The 20,415-nt window shown below is 35.2% G+C and overlaps 1 protein-coding gene across 2 annotated transcripts in view; it reads left to right on the top strand.

The window, feature by feature from the left end:
• The window catches only part of ANGPT1 (angiopoietin 1), a 106,353-nt gene extending 87,164 nt beyond the window's left edge, over window positions 1-19,189 (top strand). For both annotated transcript variants that reach the window (XM_077748214.1, XM_077748215.1), the window contains exons 7-8: window positions 5,322-5,452; window positions 16,744-19,189. In XM_077748214.1, the coding sequence (XP_077604340.1) occupies window positions 5,322-5,452; window positions 16,744-16,904 (292 nt within the window). In that variant the 3' untranslated portion in view covers window positions 16,905-19,189. The remainder of the gene's footprint in view (window positions 1-5,321; window positions 5,453-16,743) is intronic.
• Window positions 19,190-20,415: the final 1,226 nt, after the last annotated feature.

Consider the following 20,415-nt stretch of genomic DNA (forward strand, 5'->3'; position numbering starts at 1 on the left):
TTGTTTGCTTCCTTTCATTTTGGGATTTTTTTGTGGTGGTGTTTTTTTTTGGGGTGTGTGTGTGTGTGTGTGTGTGTGTGTGTGTGTGTTTTCATCTTCCATATTTCTGTCCCTAAGCCAAATACTTTACTCTGGAATAATGTTTGGTTTTTATCTCCTAACACATCATCCTTCATGCAAGCCACATCTACACTGGCTAAACATAAGAAATAAATGTCCAGGATTCCCATGGTGTTATTTTGGGGGAATATTCTTTATAATGACTCACACTTCGGTTTTACTTTCTCTATATTCATATGCAAGGCCAACTTTGGCCCTTCTGTATATTAAGTTTTCTTTTGTAAAGTGAAGTATCATTAACAGAAAAGAGAAAGCCATGGATAGTTAACTATACATAAAGACTTCAGAAATTAGAACCACTGTGTAAAAGAAACACCTAAATATTCTGTTTGAACATCAATTCTAATAAGTTTTCTTCTCTAATTAGAAAAAATACTTGGTGTTGGTGAATGGCCAGCTCTTAGTTTGCCTGTATCAAATAACTAGCTTGGATTTTTGGCTTTGGGTCAATAATTGCTGTTCTGTACAAGCTAAATAGTTGCTAAGAAAGAATGAGCCTCTTAACTGTTTAGACGACCTACCCATGACTACACGATTGCTCCCAGCATCCTAGTGGGATTCCACTGACACATAGTTGTCCTCATTTGTAAATTTCTTAAAATAGTGGTGAGAAACCTCATTTTTATGAAACACCATCTCTGTTTCTCAGTGCAAAAAAATTGATTGTACATGGTGCCTCTTCTCTAGAAGAGCATAAGCAATTCCCCTGTGACATGCTAAGGATATAGACTCAAAGGTAGTGAATACCACTGTGTATAAATTGCAAATTTTACTCCGTCTTGTACAGTGAAAATGCTCTAAACATCGGTCTTTTCTATTTTTACTTATTTTTCATTGAGGTATAATTGACATATAACATCATATCAGTTTCAGGTGTGTAACACAGTGATTTAATATACATATATATTGCACAGTGGGCCTTCCAGGAATGGGGGCAGCACGTGGAAATGTGCAGAGAAATGAGAATATGTTGCTTTGAGGGGACAAGTAATTGATAAAGTTGGAGTATTATGTACATGGGCAGGAAAAAAGTGATGATACGTGTGGAGTTGGGTGGTGTGGGGAAAAAGTAGAAGAGGTCTTCCAAGAGTATCTTCCAAGTCTTTGTAAACCATAGTAAGGCATTTGGACTTTATCTTTCAAGTGTTGAGAGAACAACTGAGGGATTTTAACCAGAGTAGAAGAATAATGGGATGCAGGTTTTTGAATGAGCCTTACAGATCATGGATTTTAGGGCAAAGGAGATGAAGCAAGCCTCAAGCAGTGAGATCAGCTGTAAGACATCTGTAATAATCCACAGAAAAACTGCCAGGACTAGAAGACTGCCCTTCTCATGTTGATTAAAAGGATCTGCAAAAATGACTCTTCTTACTTAACAGACTCTAACATTGAGCAATAATGTAGTTTATGAAGGTCAGGAAAAGACATTGTTGATATTTATTCTACCCTTTATATGCTTGCATACATATTTAGAGTTATATGAAGGTGCCCTTAAACTTGTCACAACTAATGGGTATAGTCATACAATAGCTTCCAAATGAGGATGGATAAGAATATGTAATAGCATGAAAATTGGTCATAAAATTGTGTGGAAAGCATAGTATAAAGAAATATGTAGAGTACAGTTTGTATTTGTACATGAAAAGAAACTATTTTGAAAGGTGCAAAACTAATGTAAGTGATTACTTCTAGGCAGGTAGTTGAGACAGACCTGTGGGCAACAACTTTATGTGCATTGTTCAAAATTTTTATAAGAATATGATCAGATATTGCATATATATTTTTAAACAAATAATATTTTCAATTTTGAGGGGGAAAACAAGGCAAAGACTAAATGCACATAAACCATAATGTCAACAGTAGTTATATTCAGAGATGAGATTTGGGTTGCTTTTTATTTTCTTCTTTTTGCTTTTCTCTACTTCCTAAATTTAAAATTGGGCATTCCTATTGGCATGGTAACACACAAAAAATTGTAACTTATGAGGCTTAAACTATAACCCTCTTGTGAAAGGGTAAAAGTATAAACTATATCGAGCACATAGCAGTCACTTACTTAATGTCAACGTAACATTGGTGCTCAGTTACCTGCAAATGACAGTGTAAAAAATTATCGTGTTCTTGAATCTCTAGCCCCATCAGTGAGCTGAAAGCTACTAAAGGGGTACTGATATTGACTTACCTATTGAAAAAAGAAGGAAAGTCATCGCTAATCAAAGAGAAGCCAAGAATCAGAGTTGGAATTTAGCATGGCTCTTCCAAGAGCACCTCTGGGCTAAACTCACCCAGTCCCAGGGGAGCAGGAGATTTTAGGCCTGTAGCCACAGCTACATCATTTTGGAATCGTTCATCTTCTTCTCCCAACTGATTCTGTGTTCACTAAACAAGCAACCTTCCAATTATAATTTGGCTTTCTCTAGGAAATTCTCTCTAAGAAGTCCGTGAGCCTGGACCCACAATGTTCCTATTTTGACTGTACATGGAGAACAAACAGGAGTCTCCCTTAGCTTTCTGAGTATGTGTCTATCTCTAAAAGGCTGAGAAAATGATCAAATCTAGAAGGTTCTGAATTCACACAGGTAACTTGTCCCAGGCTCTCACTGGTGACCTCTCACCTTACTTTCCCCTGATGAAACCCACCTACATGTGGGCTGCCTGCAACCTGAAATGTAAATCCACATTTAAAAAAATCTACAATTCTTGGGGTGCCTGGATGGCTTAGTTGGTTAAGCATCCTACTTTAGCTCAGGTCGTGATCTCACAATTCATCAGTTTGAGCCCCGTGTCAGGCTCTGTGCTGCAGCTCAGAGCCTGGAGCCTGCTTCAGATTCTCTCTCTCCTTCTCTCCCTGTCCCTCCCCTGCTTACACTCTGTCTTTTTCTCTCTCCTCAAAAATAAATAAAACATTTAAAAAATTCTATAATTCTTTATTACCAGTGATTTTTAGTCTGCCTCTCAGAGTTTTAAATTCCAAGCTTATATATGAAAATTTATCTTTAGAAGCTTCCTTCAACCTACTATTAACTACAGGTTCTACTAAGTATTGAAAACAACAAAATTTGAGTAGGGCTTAATTGTATATTTTGCTCTAACTCAAAAATCTCTGCAGAATATCTGTAAAATGTTTTGACATAAACATAAAATATTACTGTTATTTGCTAAAACTAGTATCAACTCATAAAATAATAAGGGGACCTTTACATATACTTAGGTGCAAACACAAGTCAAATATATATATAGTCAAATATTTCTCTATATATATATACATTGTATATACATAGAAATATTTTTGAAATATATTTGAAATATATATATAGAAAAAATTTTGGTTTTTCATATGAAAAAATAAATTCCAAATATTGGTCTGTATTATTTCTTTTTTCTTAAATGTTGATTTTGAGAGAGGGAGAAAATGTGACTGGGGTAAGGGCAAAGAGAAAAAAGGAGAATGCCAAGCAGGTTCTGTGCTGATGCACAGATGCCCGATGCAGGATGAATCTCACAAACCACAAGATCATGACCTGAGCCGAAATCAAGAGTCAGATGTTTAACCAACTAAGCCACCCAGGTGCCTCTCTGTATTATTTCTGTTTAATAATAATGTAACATTTGTTCAGAGCTGGCCTAAGTCCCAGTAGTGTCTCCCTCATACAAAAATATTAACTAAATTGTGAGTGGTTAAGATTCATAAATAAGACTCAGGTACATAAGTGGTAATATACATGGATATGAAAAGAATATTCCTAGGTAGTTTTGATGAATGAGAACTGAGGAACCATTTTGGTAGAGTTAAAAAGAGGGCAGAGTGTCAACTAGAGAAGACCTTGAATATCAAATCGACACTACTGACAACTTGAGTTTAGCTATTCTGAGCCCTGAGGAACCATTGAAGGACTTGAGCAAGCTTGCATTTGTTCAGACTTCCCAGATGGATATGAAAACAACATACAGGGTCAGTAGGAAATGACCAGACATCAGAGAACTAACTACATTAGGCATTGGTTGTGATTTATCCACTAGTTTTTAAATTCTAGACCAGTATTCCTCAATCTGCAAAGAGAAATATGTGATACTAATTGAGAACATTAATTCCCAGGCCTAGTGACAAGGACTTTTTCACAAATAACCAGATGACTTTTTGTATGTACAACTGTTGTACAACTGTTGAAGAGTTTAAATTAAACTGATTTAGTTTAATTTAAATTTTATATAAGAAATGTTTCTAGAGAATAAGGTAGGTTTGGTTCTTTGAAAAATGCCATATTTGAAGTTAAACATTTGACATTTTGAACTTAATTTTAGGGATTCTCCTAGAATATAAGCGCCTTCAGGACATGGCCCTTTGATATATCTTAAGTGCTTAGAATAAGTGTGCTCAACAAACATTTGTTCAGGGAATGCATAATGAATGATTAAGAACTTGGATTTTAAAGTCAAAAATAGCCAAACTCCAGCTTATCTATCTTCTCTAAATCTTGACGTGGAAAATTAGTATATTGATGCTTAGATCATAGATTTAATATAAAATAAAATTAAATAATAAATGGAAAGCATTTAGCAGATTGTTTGGCACAGAGCAAGTCCTCAATCAATGAGAATTATTATTAGCATTGCTGTTAAGAATAATGTTTACACATCATCACTATTCAATATTAACGTAGGTATATGCTATAATGACATCCTATAAGCCATTTTTTCTTTGGAGATTAATACCTGTGGTAATAAAATAAACCCATTTTCTTTTTGTGGATCCTGCACTATCAGAACCATATGAGTTTGAGTACACTTTGTGAAAGAAACATAAAGCACACAAGCCATGGAGAATTTTGCTGTGATTTGGAGTCTTTTCTTCCTTTTTTCTTGCTTGCTTGCTTGCTTGCTTTTCCTTCTCGCTCTTTCTTTCTTTCTTTCTTTCTTTCTTTCTTTCTTTCTTTCCCCTTCCTTCCCCTTCCTTCGCCCTTCTCTCTCTCTCTCTCTCTCTCTGTCTCTCTCTCTCCTCTCTCTCTGTCTTTCTCTCTTTCTGTGTCCTAGCTTGGGTCTTCCAGTAGTTTGTTAGAAGGGCTGAGTGCAAAGAAGGGAGGAAATAAATAAAAAAGGCAAACTTTCAATAAACTGGTCTTATGGGTTCTGTTACTCTGTTGAATAGCTTATTCCACCACCACCACCACCCCCCGCCCCTGCCCTTTTTTTTTAAATTTCAGGTTGTATTTAAAAGGTCACACCGGGACAGCAGGAAAACAGAGCAGCCTGATCTTACACGGTGCTGATTTCAGCACTAAAGATGCAGATAATGACAACTGTATGTGCAAATGTGCCCTCATGCTAACAGGAGGTAAGTCCTATGGGGCTGTTCTCTAAGTTATGTTTCATTGGTCTGAGGCTTGAAGTTTCTTATCTATGAGAAAAGACTGTGATCTTCTTGTCAGAAAACTTAAGAGCAACTTAGAGATCATTTTGTTCAGCATACAGGGGAAAGCCAACAAAAAAACAAACAAACAAAACAAAAACAAACCCCACCTTCTTACTAAGTATTTTGCAACTATGTAGTACAGTTGATTGACCATGCTATTGAAATGAAATAAGAAGAATAAAGATATGTAGTGAGATCTGAAGTTAAAAAATTCAGACCAGCTACACTACCACTTTGCATTGTATGGTATTGACTTCTGCAAGACATTTGAGCTGGTATAAGAGATACAATTAAATAATACTGTATCACTGAGTAAGAAAATTAAATCCTTTTTTAACCTTTTCAGTATCTTTCAACCTTCTGATTGTGTCAAAGAGAAGTTCTCAGTTTGGTGTTAGCATACCTATAACACTTCCTAAGCATTACTCGATAATCACTCAATAATCCTCATAGCAAAGGAGAAAACCCTCTGGTCTCAGGCTCAGGGCATTGGTTAGACAATGGAACCTATCTAGAAGTAAATAAAGTGATCTTGTTTTAATTGTATTGGGTTTTATATCTACCTTTTATTATAACAAGTGATACTGTTTTCTTCTTTAAAGGAATTATATAATCTTTGCATTTTTAGTATTCACAATATTTGATATATAACAAATTATTGATTTAAAGAAAAAATTAATTAAATATTAATAAGTTATAAATGGATGATGGCAGAAATCTGTGAAGTTGATGCATGACTGATTGAAGTGTGAGAAACATGAAGCTAAAACCCAATGACAAGCAAGGTAGCTCAAGTTGAGTTATAGGCTCTTGCATGGAAGGAGTTAGTACCGAGCAAATTTGTAAAGGCAAACTTTTTTTCCAGGGCTTCTCTTCTCACAGTTTTTGTGTTCTTCCTCTCTGTGAATGGAGTAGCAGCCACTCCAACCATCAGCTTTTCTGATTCTCTTTCTGTGTTAATCTACAACAAACCATGTTTTCATTGACAGTAAGAAAAAGAAATCCTCAAACTCCAGTATTTTCCTTCCCAAAGTGGCATTACTACCATGATTATTATATATTATTATATGGTCTTGCATAGGTTGTACTATCTTACTTGAGCTCCACACCAGCTCTGTGAGATAAGCAGGGAGAGAAACTCTATCTCCACTTTCCACATAAGGAAAATAAAAGCAAGCTAATGCCACCATTTTATATGTAACATCCAGCACACTAGATGTGGCACATAGAAACTCAATTAAAAATATGAATGAATGAACATTTTGTAACCCTTGAAATCATTTTCAAATTTTGAAGGCAGTGAAATGAAGTTGACAGTTTCTCATCAGAGACAGCATGGAAGAACATGAAGGGATGGTTTTGAAGAAATTTTCATCTCTATCCCTGTGTCCTCCATGTTTACCACCACCAAATCACATCCCATTGACCCCCCCCCTCCACACTTAAATTAACATCTTTTTGACGTGAGACCAACTCTAGTATTATCAAAGCTAACCTGTTATGATTCTTCTTCTATCATATCTTCCTCCTTAAATTTTAAAATGCTATTTTGACACCATATTCAACCACATCAAATAGGTAAAAATCCTCTACACATAACTCCATGACCCCGTCCCCAAAACAGTTGTTACAGATTTATAATGGTATCCACAGGTTAGGTTTTAAACCTTTTTTCCTGAAAGAAAAGTTTTTTTCATTACTTCCCTGATCCCATAAATGGAATGGTCAGCAACTTTCTACAGAGACAAAAGGACTTTGATTGTCTAGTTTGCTGTTCATTTTAATATTGAAATGTGCTTCATAATCTCCATGTATATTTTTATAGATAGCTTTTCTTACCAAATAAATGCAATGCATGAAAGACCAACAGTAAAATCTTTCAAATGTTGCCTTAGAAGAGCATTCCAGTATGTTCATATTTCTGTCATAATAATGAAAGTATAGAGGAAAATGCACCTCTTAGTTTTTGGTGAGAAAATTTCATTGCTCAGATTTATGACTTTATTTCTGCCTCAAATGATTGAACTTTTTCATGTTCTTTCATCCATAATCATTCCTGGACCTGCTTCTTACTCACCAATAAACACATATGTTGGGGAGAGAAAATTTCCACTTATTGCTTGGGCTGGAATAGTCTAACTAAATGTGTTTTTGTAATAAATGCCATTACCCTATCAAATATCCTTTTGAAAGAATCCAGGCCTTGTAAACCTATTCACTCTGCAAAGCTAAAATGTGGAATTCAGATAGCTAAGAACTGGAGAACATTAGGATGAATGTCAATGACAGTTCAGGTAACTTGAGTATTGCCTGGAAATTTAGGTCCTAGTTAGCTACTCCTCACTACCAATATTTATTCTGTCATAGTTTCCCTTAGAACCATTTGCTTCATCTAATGATTTTTCCTTTCTTTCTTAATTTGTATTTGAACTCACTGCCTATTTTAAATAGTTTCCTTTAAGCAATAAGGTTTTATAGTCTTTGAAGCTAATAATTCATAGTTTTCTGTCACCATCAATTAAAGTTTTATTTTATCTTGTTTATTTACAGAATTTTTCCTTTGTTTCTTCTGAAGGAAATTAAGGGTAAAGTAAGATTTATTGCCCACTCACTGTCCTAAATAGTTTTGTGCAAGTACATGGAGGGATTTGGGTTGGAGAATGTGGTATCATTGCCACTCTTATCTGTCAGAGATTGAACAACAGGAGATGAGCTTAATTGAAAGCAGAAGGTATTTCAGCTAGGCATAAGGTAGAACATTTTGATCTTTCTCCTTTCCCAGCATCTTAACTTCTTAACTTCCTTCTATCGATTTAACATATTTTTAACAATTAACTATTACAGATCAACTATTCTTAGAGAAATGAGCAAGACAGACTAGAACTTGCATCCATCAACAAAAGAGTAAACAACAAATAACATAATTTCAAATCATAACCAGTCTTAGAGGCAAAATATAACATGTGATAGAGTTGTTGAAGAATGGGGAAGTAACTTTAGATGGAGTGCCCAGGGATCAAATACTGCCAGGAAGAGTTGTTCATTTCTAGCAGTGGACATCTTCAAGAAGAGGATATAAAGCTATTTTATTGAAAAGAGCTTACTTATGCATGTTCCTGCAGTTGAGGGTCTAGACAAGAAAGTCTCTCACATTTTCTTCTGGTTCCGTTATTCTGATATTCCATGTACTCATTGTGGCTAAAGTAAGGGAAAACATGTAATATTATTTTTCAATGCGTGGGTTGTAATTCATAGTACATTGTGAGAGGAAAGGAGGTGTAATGGGCTGAGAAAAGCACATTTACATCAATAGAAATAGATACCACAATGCTTTATACCTCCTTTCTCAGAAGTATATGTACTTATTCCTACCTTACCAGAAAGCCAACACTTTTTCCATCCAGTTTAAATATTGAAAAATGTTCATGTTTTTTACATATTTCTTCTGGACCAGAACATATATTTCAAGGTCCAAATTGCCACATACAGCTTTTGTGCCACTATGTCTTTAATCAATAGTTAAATAAGGGTGATTTGTCAGCCCAGACTTATAAGCCAGAAATGTCTTTGTTCTTTGATGCAACTGACCTTAGGAAAATTTGTAAGTTTTCTCCTTAGGTTTCCTTCTATATATAGGAGATATATATATATATATATATGATTTTGTGAAAAATCCGTATACTTCAGTAGTGGGAGGGACCTAGTTAAGAGATTATTGTAGGCAATATTTTTACTCCTGTGGGATAGTCCCTATTGTACCTTCCTGAGCCCAAAGAAAGGAATCAATTTATTTTAAACTTAAAAGTTTTATCTACTACTTAACATTAAGAAAATGCAAATGTAATCTCTTTCAATGCACACTTTTGTTTAGAGGCATTTATGGTATATAAAAACAAATATGCAAATATCCTCTGACTCCAAAATTCTGGAAAAAGAACAACTTAGATTGTCACATTCAAAGCAAATGTTACATTTCAAGAAAACAGGGTCTTTGGTACTAAATTAGCATTCTTCAAATAGTCTTTCTGAAAGTTTATCAGAAACTAAAATTACTAAAGTTTGTTGACAAAACAAAACATGGTATTATTCTACATTCCATTCCTCACCTTACTTTTTTTTCAACACAGTTTTCATATTTAGTGTATAATATAAAAGCTATGTAAAAATGTGACCTAACGGTCTGGAGAAAGAATCTGTTGTGGTAGAAACTCCGATCTCTTTTCCCACGCATAAACTATGTCAGTCGACAGACAAGACTTTGCTAAAGCTAACAAAGGATATTTCTCAGTTCAGCCCTAAAAGACAGAATAAAGCCATAGACATAAATTTCTTAGTACACCCTACAACAGATGCTAACAGCAGAGAGTTGATAAATGCTTGCAGAAGAGAGTTGATATTGCCTGCTATATAATCTTGAAGAAGACAAAGAAAATGAAAGAAATTAGCAGCTTCTTTAACTGGTGAATGATGTTGAGTGACATGATCTTTGGGAAAATATAATCACCTTAGAGTTTTTAATAATCCAGGAAGGATGTGCTAATCATTGCCAGATAACTGGCATTTCCTAGGTTTAAAGGCAAAAATGTTGAGAGAATAGATACATATAGATAATTTAAGGTTAACTGCCAAAATCTACTTTGCATTACTTTATTTCAAAGCAGTTTCTTATTTGTACATATTCAGTCAGCCTGTTCCACAAAAGTGTGTGTTGCAGAGATTTTGTGCTGTCTACTACTATCTCCTAAGTGCCTAGCACAGTGCCTGGCAAATAGTAGTGCTCAATAAATATTGGTCAAGTGAATGAATATTTTATCACAGACTCTGAAAGGGCACTACAAAATCACAAATGATCACAGTGAGAAGTCCTAAAAGTAAATCAGAGTGAGTCTGAATGAGTTGCTTGAACTGAGATGTAACATACATAAGTATACATATGTCTTTGCAGGCATAGACATGAAACAATTTGATGAATATGAGGTATGAGGATTGGGACTAAATTTTAAGAATAACTAAACCCCAGAAGACTAAGCTCTAGAGCTGGAAAAATTTGTTAGGTTTCTGCCTTTCAAATAAATATGAACATTTCTAAGTATAAATTTTAGGTTTGTATTCCTATTTTCTAAAGAAAATTTTTGCTTATTGGGGGGCAAAATGCAGAGAATATCAGAAAATGTCTTTCGAATGGTAAATTTGGGGAAAAAAAGTGAACCAGAACTGATAGGCCTATAGTACAAGGCTGCCATGAAAGGTTAATAATTGACATGAGAAATTACCAAGCACTCAATTTTGTGGTATTTTACTCTAACAATAACATAGCAGGTATTACTGCACTCATTTTGCATTATCCTAAATGGTTTATATTTAATAACTTACACGACACTTCTAAAAACCCTTTGAAATCAGCACCACAATAATGCTTTTGGCAAGAACTGAGATACAGGAAAATTAGATAATTTACCAAAGGTCACAGAATTAGTACCAGAGGTGAGATTTGAACACAACCTCCAGATAAGCCGTCGCTTCATTCGCTCCTTCTCCTGCCTCTTAAAATGAATGGCATTCAACGACAACAGTTAGCTCTCTCTCTTTTGCTGTTTGCAGTGTGTGTTAGCAGGGATTTCCTCACTTAAACATTAAAAGTGAAATGAAGTGAAAAGGAAGGAAGAGACAGTAAGAGAATACCTAAAGGTTTTCAGTGAATTCAAGATCACTGGCCAGGATCAACAACTTTTCATCTTTGGAACACGAAGAAGAGAAGGGAAAGAAAGCCAAAGGCCTTGGCCTGAAGGGGATATAGTATGAGATGACAGAGGGAACACAGAACTCTAGGAAAGGTCCTTTGCCTCCCGCATGCACACAAAAGCCTTGCAACTACTCCTTGAGGCTAGCTATGGATATTGCCAAGTTTGTGCACGTGAACTCAGTAAGGGATTTTTCATAACGATCCCACTGACAAAGTGGCACCCATCAGTTTTGCTCGGCCTCATTCTTAGTTAGCAAGAGAGGAGCTCTTATGTTCTGTGCAAGTTCTTTTGTACATTGCTGATTAGAATGCATGCATTGAAAATGAATGAAAGAAATCCATAAAAACAGATATATCTTTACATTTTGCTGTACTTTTTACCTTAGAAAGGAAGTGTTGAGGGACCTTTTGTTTAGGATCAGAAGAATTTGAGAGTTAGGTTTCCTGATTTTCAAATAAATTTGAACTTCCTGAGTGCAAAGTTTAGAATCAAATTCCTACTTTCTGGGCAAAGTTTTATTTATTGGTGATAAAATGTGAGTTTTCTGCTTCAAAGATAAAAGACTGGAATGATTTTTAAAGGCCCAGATAGCCGGGGATCGTTAGGACAAAGTTAAATTTTAATGAGTTAAGTGTAAATGAATTAGAAACATGCATCTCAGATTTCTTATTAAAATATACATGAGGTTACAGGTTATAAAGAAAAATGCTTGGCAACGTACAACTCAGCAGTTGCCAATCTTAAAACATTTGAGACATTTTATCATTTGTCCCAACAGCAGATGGAAGCTGCTGGTTTCTTCTGTCCTTTGCTTGCATCACTGAGTTCTTTTAAGCTTAAAGCATCTTTCCTAGATTAACTTCTTTAGCATTTTGCTCATTTGTTATTCCTAGGCACACAGAGTTAATATTTCCCCAAGATTGTAAAGGACATATAATATATTCAGCTATTTGGTATCTTATCAGAGAAGAACTGCAAACCCAGGCATACTCTCTATTTGTTCACAAAGAACACCTTCATTCCATGCAAACTTATGTATGTACTGATTACCCATGAGCACATAGGATTATCTATGAATGCCAAGGAGTACATATGAGTAACAAGGACTCCACTACACTTTTGCCTGTTTCATATAATCGTGCTTTAAAACCTTGTCTTTTCAGGATTTATGTTTAAAAGAGCTAGCCATGCTTAATTTTTTCAAAGAAAAGCAGAAAGTGGAAATTCCTTTGTTGTTTCACTGCATGTGTCAGATGAAACAGAATACTTGCTTGCACACAAACAACTATTTTTCTTCCCTTGTAGTTCAGAGTATCTTATAAAGGACACTGCAACCAAGATTGTCATGAGAAATAGCCACCCTTTCATTTTGTGTTGTGCCATCTTAATTCGTCATCTTTCTTATCATCAACTGCTCTGTGATAGTCCATAATGTTCATGGCCCATTGATCTTAAGCTAAAGAGCCAAACACATTAAGGTCTTTGATTTCGACATGATGTCAAAACAAATCATTAAAAACAATTGTTCAAATAATATTAGTTACTTCAATGCCATTGTTTTTACAATGCAAACATTGCACAGCTTACTTATTTGTGTCCAAATTATCATCATATTTCTCTAATAGACCCTACCGAGCAAGTAAGAAGATATATTGCTACTGATGACCTGGATTAAACCATTATGGTGCCCCACAAGATCTAACTATTTGTGTTCCTACCCTAAACCTTCCATCTTCCTTTCCACATAACTTACACTAAGCACTTATTTAGGATTTTACAGATTCAAATAGTCAATGTGTCATCTTATTTGAGCCATACAACTATGCCTGGGAAAATGGTTGACCAGACATTATAAATCACATCCTATGAATGGGGAACTAAGTGACCGTGACCTTGGAACATCTCCTTACTGCTAGTCATCAATGTCTTTATTACAGTACTTGCCACATCAACTCAGGTTGTTTGGAAGATGAAATAAGAGATTGCATATAAATACTATAGCACAGTCCCTAATGTATATTAACTATTTTATAAATATCAAATATTATTATTACTGCTTAGGATCTCTTGGTTATTAATTGGTGCCATCAGCATCAAAGTCTGGGTCTTCTAATTTTCTGTCTGGTATGCTGTAGGCTCTCCATTGCCCACATGAAAATTTCTAAAAATAAAATAAAAACCTCTGTGTCCTCTTTCCTGTTTATTTTGGTAGCCCTGTATTGTCCAACCCCTTACCCACTGGTAGTCCAGTCAAGCCAGGCTACTGGCAGACACTCTCTCCTACTCTCTCAGAGTACATACTGTGTTCAGAATTTCTTCCTGTTTAGTGGACTCACATTCATCCTCAGGACACAGCTCAGATGGTAAATAAGTGAACCTTGTGGACCCACTGTCAGGACTTTCTGCCTCTGTGTCCATAGATTTCCTTCATCTCTGTTTAACAACCCTCACCTCATTGTTAAGCAGTTTATTGTCTTTCTCCTGCACAAAACTGTGTATTCTTTGAAGTCAAGATTTCTGTTTTGTTCAGACGAAGCCTCTATATCTGTCTGTTGGCTAATATTTGCTGAGTTGATTCTAAAATCATTTTTCTCCCCTTCTTCATGCTGCCACATATGCTCAGGATGGCTTTGGCAGACCATAGGTACAGAATGAGGGCTCTCAATAATATCTGATTACACATTTAGCCTGGATAGATCTGGTTTCCTTGGTTAAATATTGGTTCCTATTCTGAGAGAATGTTTTGCTTACGCATCTGATGATGGACAAGTAGACTGGATAAACCCTAAAGTTTTCCGTGAACATTGTTCAACTTTCCACGAAGACTGCCTGCTTCTTTACCTTCATTTCCTGAGAGCTTCCCCCCTTGTTCACGCTGCACTAGCAACACTAACGTTCTTTTGGTTTCTAACCATGTCAAGCTCTTTTTCTTCCTCACAGCATTGGCATGTGCTATATACTCAGCTTAAAAGAGTCCTTCCACATCTTCACATGGCTGCCTCCCTCTCATCCTCCAGGTCCCATTAAAAACCAGCTTCTTCTGTGAATGTGAGAAGTCAAGTAGGTCTCCTTTTATTCTCCTTCATAGCTCCTTGATTCTTTTCCTTCTTTTTTTTTTTTTTACTAATAAAGTATTGTAAGTATTTTACTTATTTACTTGTTTTTTTGTCTATTTCTAAATGAGAAGTAAGTTCCATCGAGGGAGGGACCACTTCTATCTTGTTGAGTATTGTGTAAAACAGTCACAATAATTACATATAGAATGAATAAACAAAGAATGAATGAACACAGTAGGCACAGATGTTATATATTGTGGTGTGTATCAAATATAACTTTTTAGTAGACTAAACTACTTCAGACTATGAGAATTTACAAGGAGAAATAGTCAAAAACAGTTGATCTGTCAGGAAGCCTATAGTCACTCGTCAGTCATTTGTTAAGCAGACTGTTAGGTATAGTGCTAAGTACATGAGATAGTCCTGTAAATTGACCATGCCTTGACATTGTTCTTAGGACAATGGATAAAGACTATGTGATTTGATCTTCTGACCTTCTCAGCTTGAGGTTGCTATTTCTCATGTTAACTCTGATCCAGCCATGTGTTCCTCTTTCAACGTCTCCAAAATGCCATCCCCCTTACCACAAACATTACCCTCCTTTACTCATCAGAAAAAATATAGATTAGTATATCTGATTCTCTCATGTGCCCTTACTGTTTCTTGTGTCTTTGCTAAACTCATCCAAAATTTCCTAATGGATCTCCCCTTCAGCCTGTGAACCTTTATTGCCAGGCTGCTGTTGCAACAGACTTCTGCCTTCCCACAGTTGTCCAGAACTCTTGTGACTTTCTCTAAACCAAACAAAAATACATACTTTTACCTCAAGTACCTAATGTAACTTGGAGGATCATTCTATGATTCATAGAAGTTCCTAACAATAGAGGAGCTGCCTTTCCTTCAGAGACCATAGTGGATATTTGAAACACTACAAAAGGCTCATTAACATGATGGAAGAGTGCCTCAAGAAGGTCAGAGAAAAGGAGGAGTAAGTCGAAACACTGGAGCAATCAAGTTGGGTTTCATTTTGTACTTGGAGAGTCTTTAGGGTAAATACATTCCCTAATATTAGAATGCTTTTTTTATAATATAAATAACATATTTTTACTAGTTGCACTTATCAAAAAATTTAAAGAAATTAATCTTAAGAAGAAATGTAGAATTTTACAGTTCTTCCTTCCTTGCCAAGAAAGAACTTTTCATTTCTCATGTTTTGTCTGCATTAACATCTATGTTGTTTGCATACAGTTGGAAAAATAGCATTGAATAGTCTTTCCAGATTCAAGACATACCTTATTCTTCTCTAATATGAGCTGTGATTAATACAGCTTGCTATGCCTCTAGTATGACTTTATAAACACAACCCTGCTGTACTCATCTTCCAAAATTGAAAAATGAGAACTAGCTTTTCTCCGTTTAACTTTTTCTAAGTTTCTGCAAGATGATGCTTGTGTTACAGTTAAACATCAGTTGTACAGCTTTCTCTTTCTTTAACTATTAGTCCCTTAGGTATAACTCTGTAATCAAAGAGAGGTCAGCTGTATCCAAATAAAAATATGCCAGAATGTCTCTGGCAGAGATCTCTCCCTAAAGATTTCAGTAGTGTTACTTCAGGAGACAGAGAAGAAGTACTATGTTTTATCTAAAAAATCTAAGAACTTAATTCATTAAAAAATAAAGTACTAAGTTACCCTCACAGAGAACTGTGCAAGCATAGGATCTCCATGTTGCTCATCAAGTTGTTTTTCTTTTTAATAAGTTTTGAAAGAACTTGAACAATCACAGGGGAAAAAATATACTCCCGCCTAGACACTGTATGGCTACTAGTGATGAACACTTCTCATATTGCTACAAAATATAGGGAGAACACAGTAATTCGAATTCAATTTGTGCATCATAGTCATTGCCCAGTATCCAATTAGTTTCAGAAGCAGCTGAGAGCCAGTTGTTGGCAAAATTACGAAGCAGATGGGGAACATTTCTTTCACTCTTATTTAGATGTCAGTTGTGAAAGCTTCTAAACTTCTTCACTAATCTAATAATTGTTCTATTCCTAATAACAAGCTTAAGGTGGAATTACTTGCCTTATGTATAAATCTAGGTCTGAATTAGATCTTATCTGGAATCCCAGAAGCTTCCCATCTATACAATGGGGAATGAGTCCAATGGAGTGACACCGAAGCTTGATTTCCATGGGAGCATTCCTCTCTGTTCATACATTGCCTAAGTCAGAGGTCGCTTAAAACAGTCGGAATCCCCAAAAGCTTTTATTCGATTGCCTCAAATTTACGAATGATCATAAAAAGTATAGATAAATTCCACCTTGGTTAATTCCATTAATTTCCAAATATTCAACTTACTTATAATTGTTTCTTCTCCTTCTTTTCTCTTTCATTATTAACTAATTTTCCAGGCTGGTGGTTTGATGCTTGTGGCCCATCCAATCTAAATGGAATGTTCTATACTGCTGGACAAAACCATGGAAAACTGAATGGGATAAAGTGGCACTACTTCAAAGGGCCCAGTTACTCCTTACGTTCCACAACTATGATGATTCGACCTTTGGACTTTTGAAGGCAAAATGTGGAAAGCAGTCATAACAGCAACAAAGAAATCTGTAGAAGCTACCAGAAAAGAAACTGCTTGAAAACTTCTGAAGCAAACAATATTGTCTCCTTTCCAGCCACAGGTGGCATTTATGTGAAGTCACCAAGGTTCTTGACTGTGGATTTGGAGCCTTTAGAGTTCACAAAAGTCTCTAGATGGGATTAATCATGTTCATAAGGCTTGACTGTGGAGAATGCCACTCACTGTCATGTTTTAAAAGGGAAGAAACTGCTCAGTTCACTGTGCTTCAAACTACTACTGGATCTTATTTTTAGAACTATGGTAGCCAGATGATAAATATGGTTAATTTCATATAAAAACTGAAGAAGAAGAAGAGGAAGAGGAGGAGGAGGAGGAAGGGAAGGTAGACGAGGAGGAGGAAGAAGAAGAAGGACAAGAAGAAGGAGAGGAGGAAGAAGAGGAAGAGGAGGAGAGGGGAGGAGGAGGAGGGAAATGAACAACAAAGAAAGAATATACATGAAGAATTCGAACGGACCTGCCATAATCCTTTGGAAAAGATGTATCACAGAATGAAATAGTGTTATTTCTATGCAGACCTACTAAAAATCAGTTTATACTTTTGCACAATTTTGATAAAAATTTAGGAAGAATAGCATTGCCCTCTAAGTTGGTTAAATGTTAATGGATTTCAGAAGCCATCTTCAGTCATACTTACTAGTTGACTTCAGTTAACCCATCTTCAAATGTAAATTCCATTTTGGTAAACCATAATGAGTTGTAGTGCATGAAGAATAATAGTGTGAGTTAGAAACATGCTCCATTTACTCTGATTTCTTGATACAGTTTTCAGGAAAAAAAATGGACATAATCAAGTAAGGACATATGAAGTAAAAAATTACCCCCATGCTACAGTTTTCATTTACTTTAAAAACTGACTGAATGATATATAAATATATTTATAGCGTGAGTAAAATTTAAAGAATGTGAAATATACCAACAAGGTCTTAAAATAATATACATGCATTTAATATTTCCTTTGATATTATACATGAAAACAGCATTTTAGAGTGTATTCAGTTGGAGTGAAACCAGGTAAACTGGATCAATTCGTTTTACACTGTCTTCTTGCATGTGTACACTTAAGTGTAACTTCATTTTTAAAATCACTATTTCAATTCTTTATTCTGTTATTTCATGCTAATTTAATTTTTGCTAATTAACTGAAACATGTTTTCCAGATTCAACCTGTTCCAGTTTCTAGGAGAGATACACTTTGGAATCTATAAAAAATATAAGAAGAACTATAAATACCATTGTACATAGCATGTTTATATTCATGGTAAACCTGATAGCTGTTTAATCTGGAATATGCAACATTGTCCTTCACTAATGCAAACAAACACAAGTTTTGAAAGAAATCTACTATATTATTTTATGAAATACATTATTTCTTCACATTTTTCTCTCTCTCAGGCTCTGTTTTCATAAGCAATTTCTGAGTTTAAAAAAATATTTAGTGGATACAATTGCCAAAATTCTGTATTAAACATAAGGAAAACACCCCAAAAGAGAAAATTAATCACTTACCTAAAAAATTGTGACTGCTAGCTACTATAATTCTCTTAATGAAAATATTCCTATGGGATAATCTATTTTAAGTGAATTTGGGGGCACAAGTTTTTGCAGCAATTTGAATTTACTGCAGTATTTTATCAAAAATAAACACTGCCTCTAAGTGTTCAAGGTTACAGTAGTGAAGCATTTTTATCAAAATGTGAGTTACCATGAGATAAGAAAATTGAAATACATTTTAGGTGTCCTTTCTTAGAAAAATAAGTTTGTTTGAGGCAACAATATGGATTTCCTCCATTTAAGAGAATAAAACTATTCCATTTTTAAGAAACTTTTTAAAGTTTACCATCAAGTCTATATGTTTATGCATCAGTAACAACCTCATGTTGCCTCACACGTGGCATTTGCCGGTATTACACAGTTGTTCAGTTCTTCGTGACTCCTTCATAGCACTGTGCATCCTCTCGCTCTAAAATCCTTCTTGATTGTTTTCATTTCAGTGAATGAAAGTGACTGTTTTGTTCTTTTATGTTCCTACAGATTTTTGTTACCAGTCTTTTGATAAGAAATACTATTTCCCAACTCATATTACAAAAATAAAATGAAATCATGAAAAAAAAGAAAGCATGATATTTACTGTTTTGTTATCTGGGTTTGAAAAATGAAATATTGTTTCCAATTATTTATAATAAAGCAGTATCAAATGTTTTATGACTTTATTTTGTGTATTGTGTAATACTTATAGCTGTGCAACTATTTAAAATATGTATCCTTTACATTTAATTATTTCAGGACAAGATAATTAGGTATTAGGATCTTATCTTTACATTTTAATCTCACTAAAGTTTACGTGGCTTCTAGACCATTTTTTTTCACATCAGTCACACATGTATTTGATTTAAATAAAACTGAAAATAATGTATTCATGCAACCTCATTTCATTTTCAATAAATGTTTTACAAATTTTAAAATTAGAAATCTATAGACATATGGAATCACTGAAAAAAAAAATAACCAACAACAAAACTACCAAATGAACTAATGCCTCAATCTCTGAAAAACTTCCAGTCTGGGATGTGATAAGAAAGCTTAGCTTCATTAAAATGTTAGATCAAAGCAATAATTCTCGGTCTGACACCTCTGTATGGTTGTATGTCCTACCAGTTATTAGATGCCATATTATCATCTAACAATTGACAATAAACTTAGGAACACTGAACTGGAATAATGGGAGATGTGTTGACTATCTAAGATTGGAATAAAAGGGAAAGAGCATAAGGAGGTGCTACCAGCCCATCATGCCTGGTATCCTATCTTGTCTTATCAGGTCATTCCTTATAAGGAATTTCTTACTTTTCCCTTGATTTTACACCCATTCCCACCACATTGATTTGAGCATTTATTAACTTCCACCTACATGATTGAAAAACATATCCTTTCTCTTATTTTCTGTTTCTTTTCACCCATATCCACACAAGCTTATTGTTAAAGTCAGACTTCTGAAAGTTTCTCCTCAGCTCAAAACCTTTCAGTGTTTCCTCACTACTGCCTAAATTTGATATAAATATGTCAGGTTACCCCCAGCCTGCATCTCCAGATAGCTTCATTCCACCTACTTCATATTGCAATCAAAATGAAGAAGCCTCTGTGGTGGACTAATTACAAGTATGACCCCTACCGTTCCCCTTTTTCTACTTATGCCCTTACAATGTAACTTTGCAGCTCATCCCATAAAAAGGTGGAGTCTATTTCCTGAATGGCTGGCTTGAGACTTGCACTAGCCCATAGAATGCAGAAATGCCTGTGTGTCACTTTTGAGCAAAGGTCTCGAGAGCCATTTAGCTTCACCCCACCTCTCAGGATGAGAAAGCCCAGGGTAGCCTAAGGGAAAATTGGAGATCACAGGAAGCAGGATTGAGTTTATCAGCTGAGATCCCCCTAGGCC

The sequence above is a fragment of the Crocuta crocuta genome, unplaced genomic scaffold (genome assembly GCF_008692635.1).
Source record: "Crocuta crocuta isolate KB4526 unplaced genomic scaffold, BGI_CrCroc_1.0 scaffold39, whole genome shotgun sequence".
In the NCBI taxonomy this organism is placed as follows: Eukaryota; Metazoa; Chordata; class Mammalia; order Carnivora; family Hyaenidae; genus Crocuta; species Crocuta crocuta.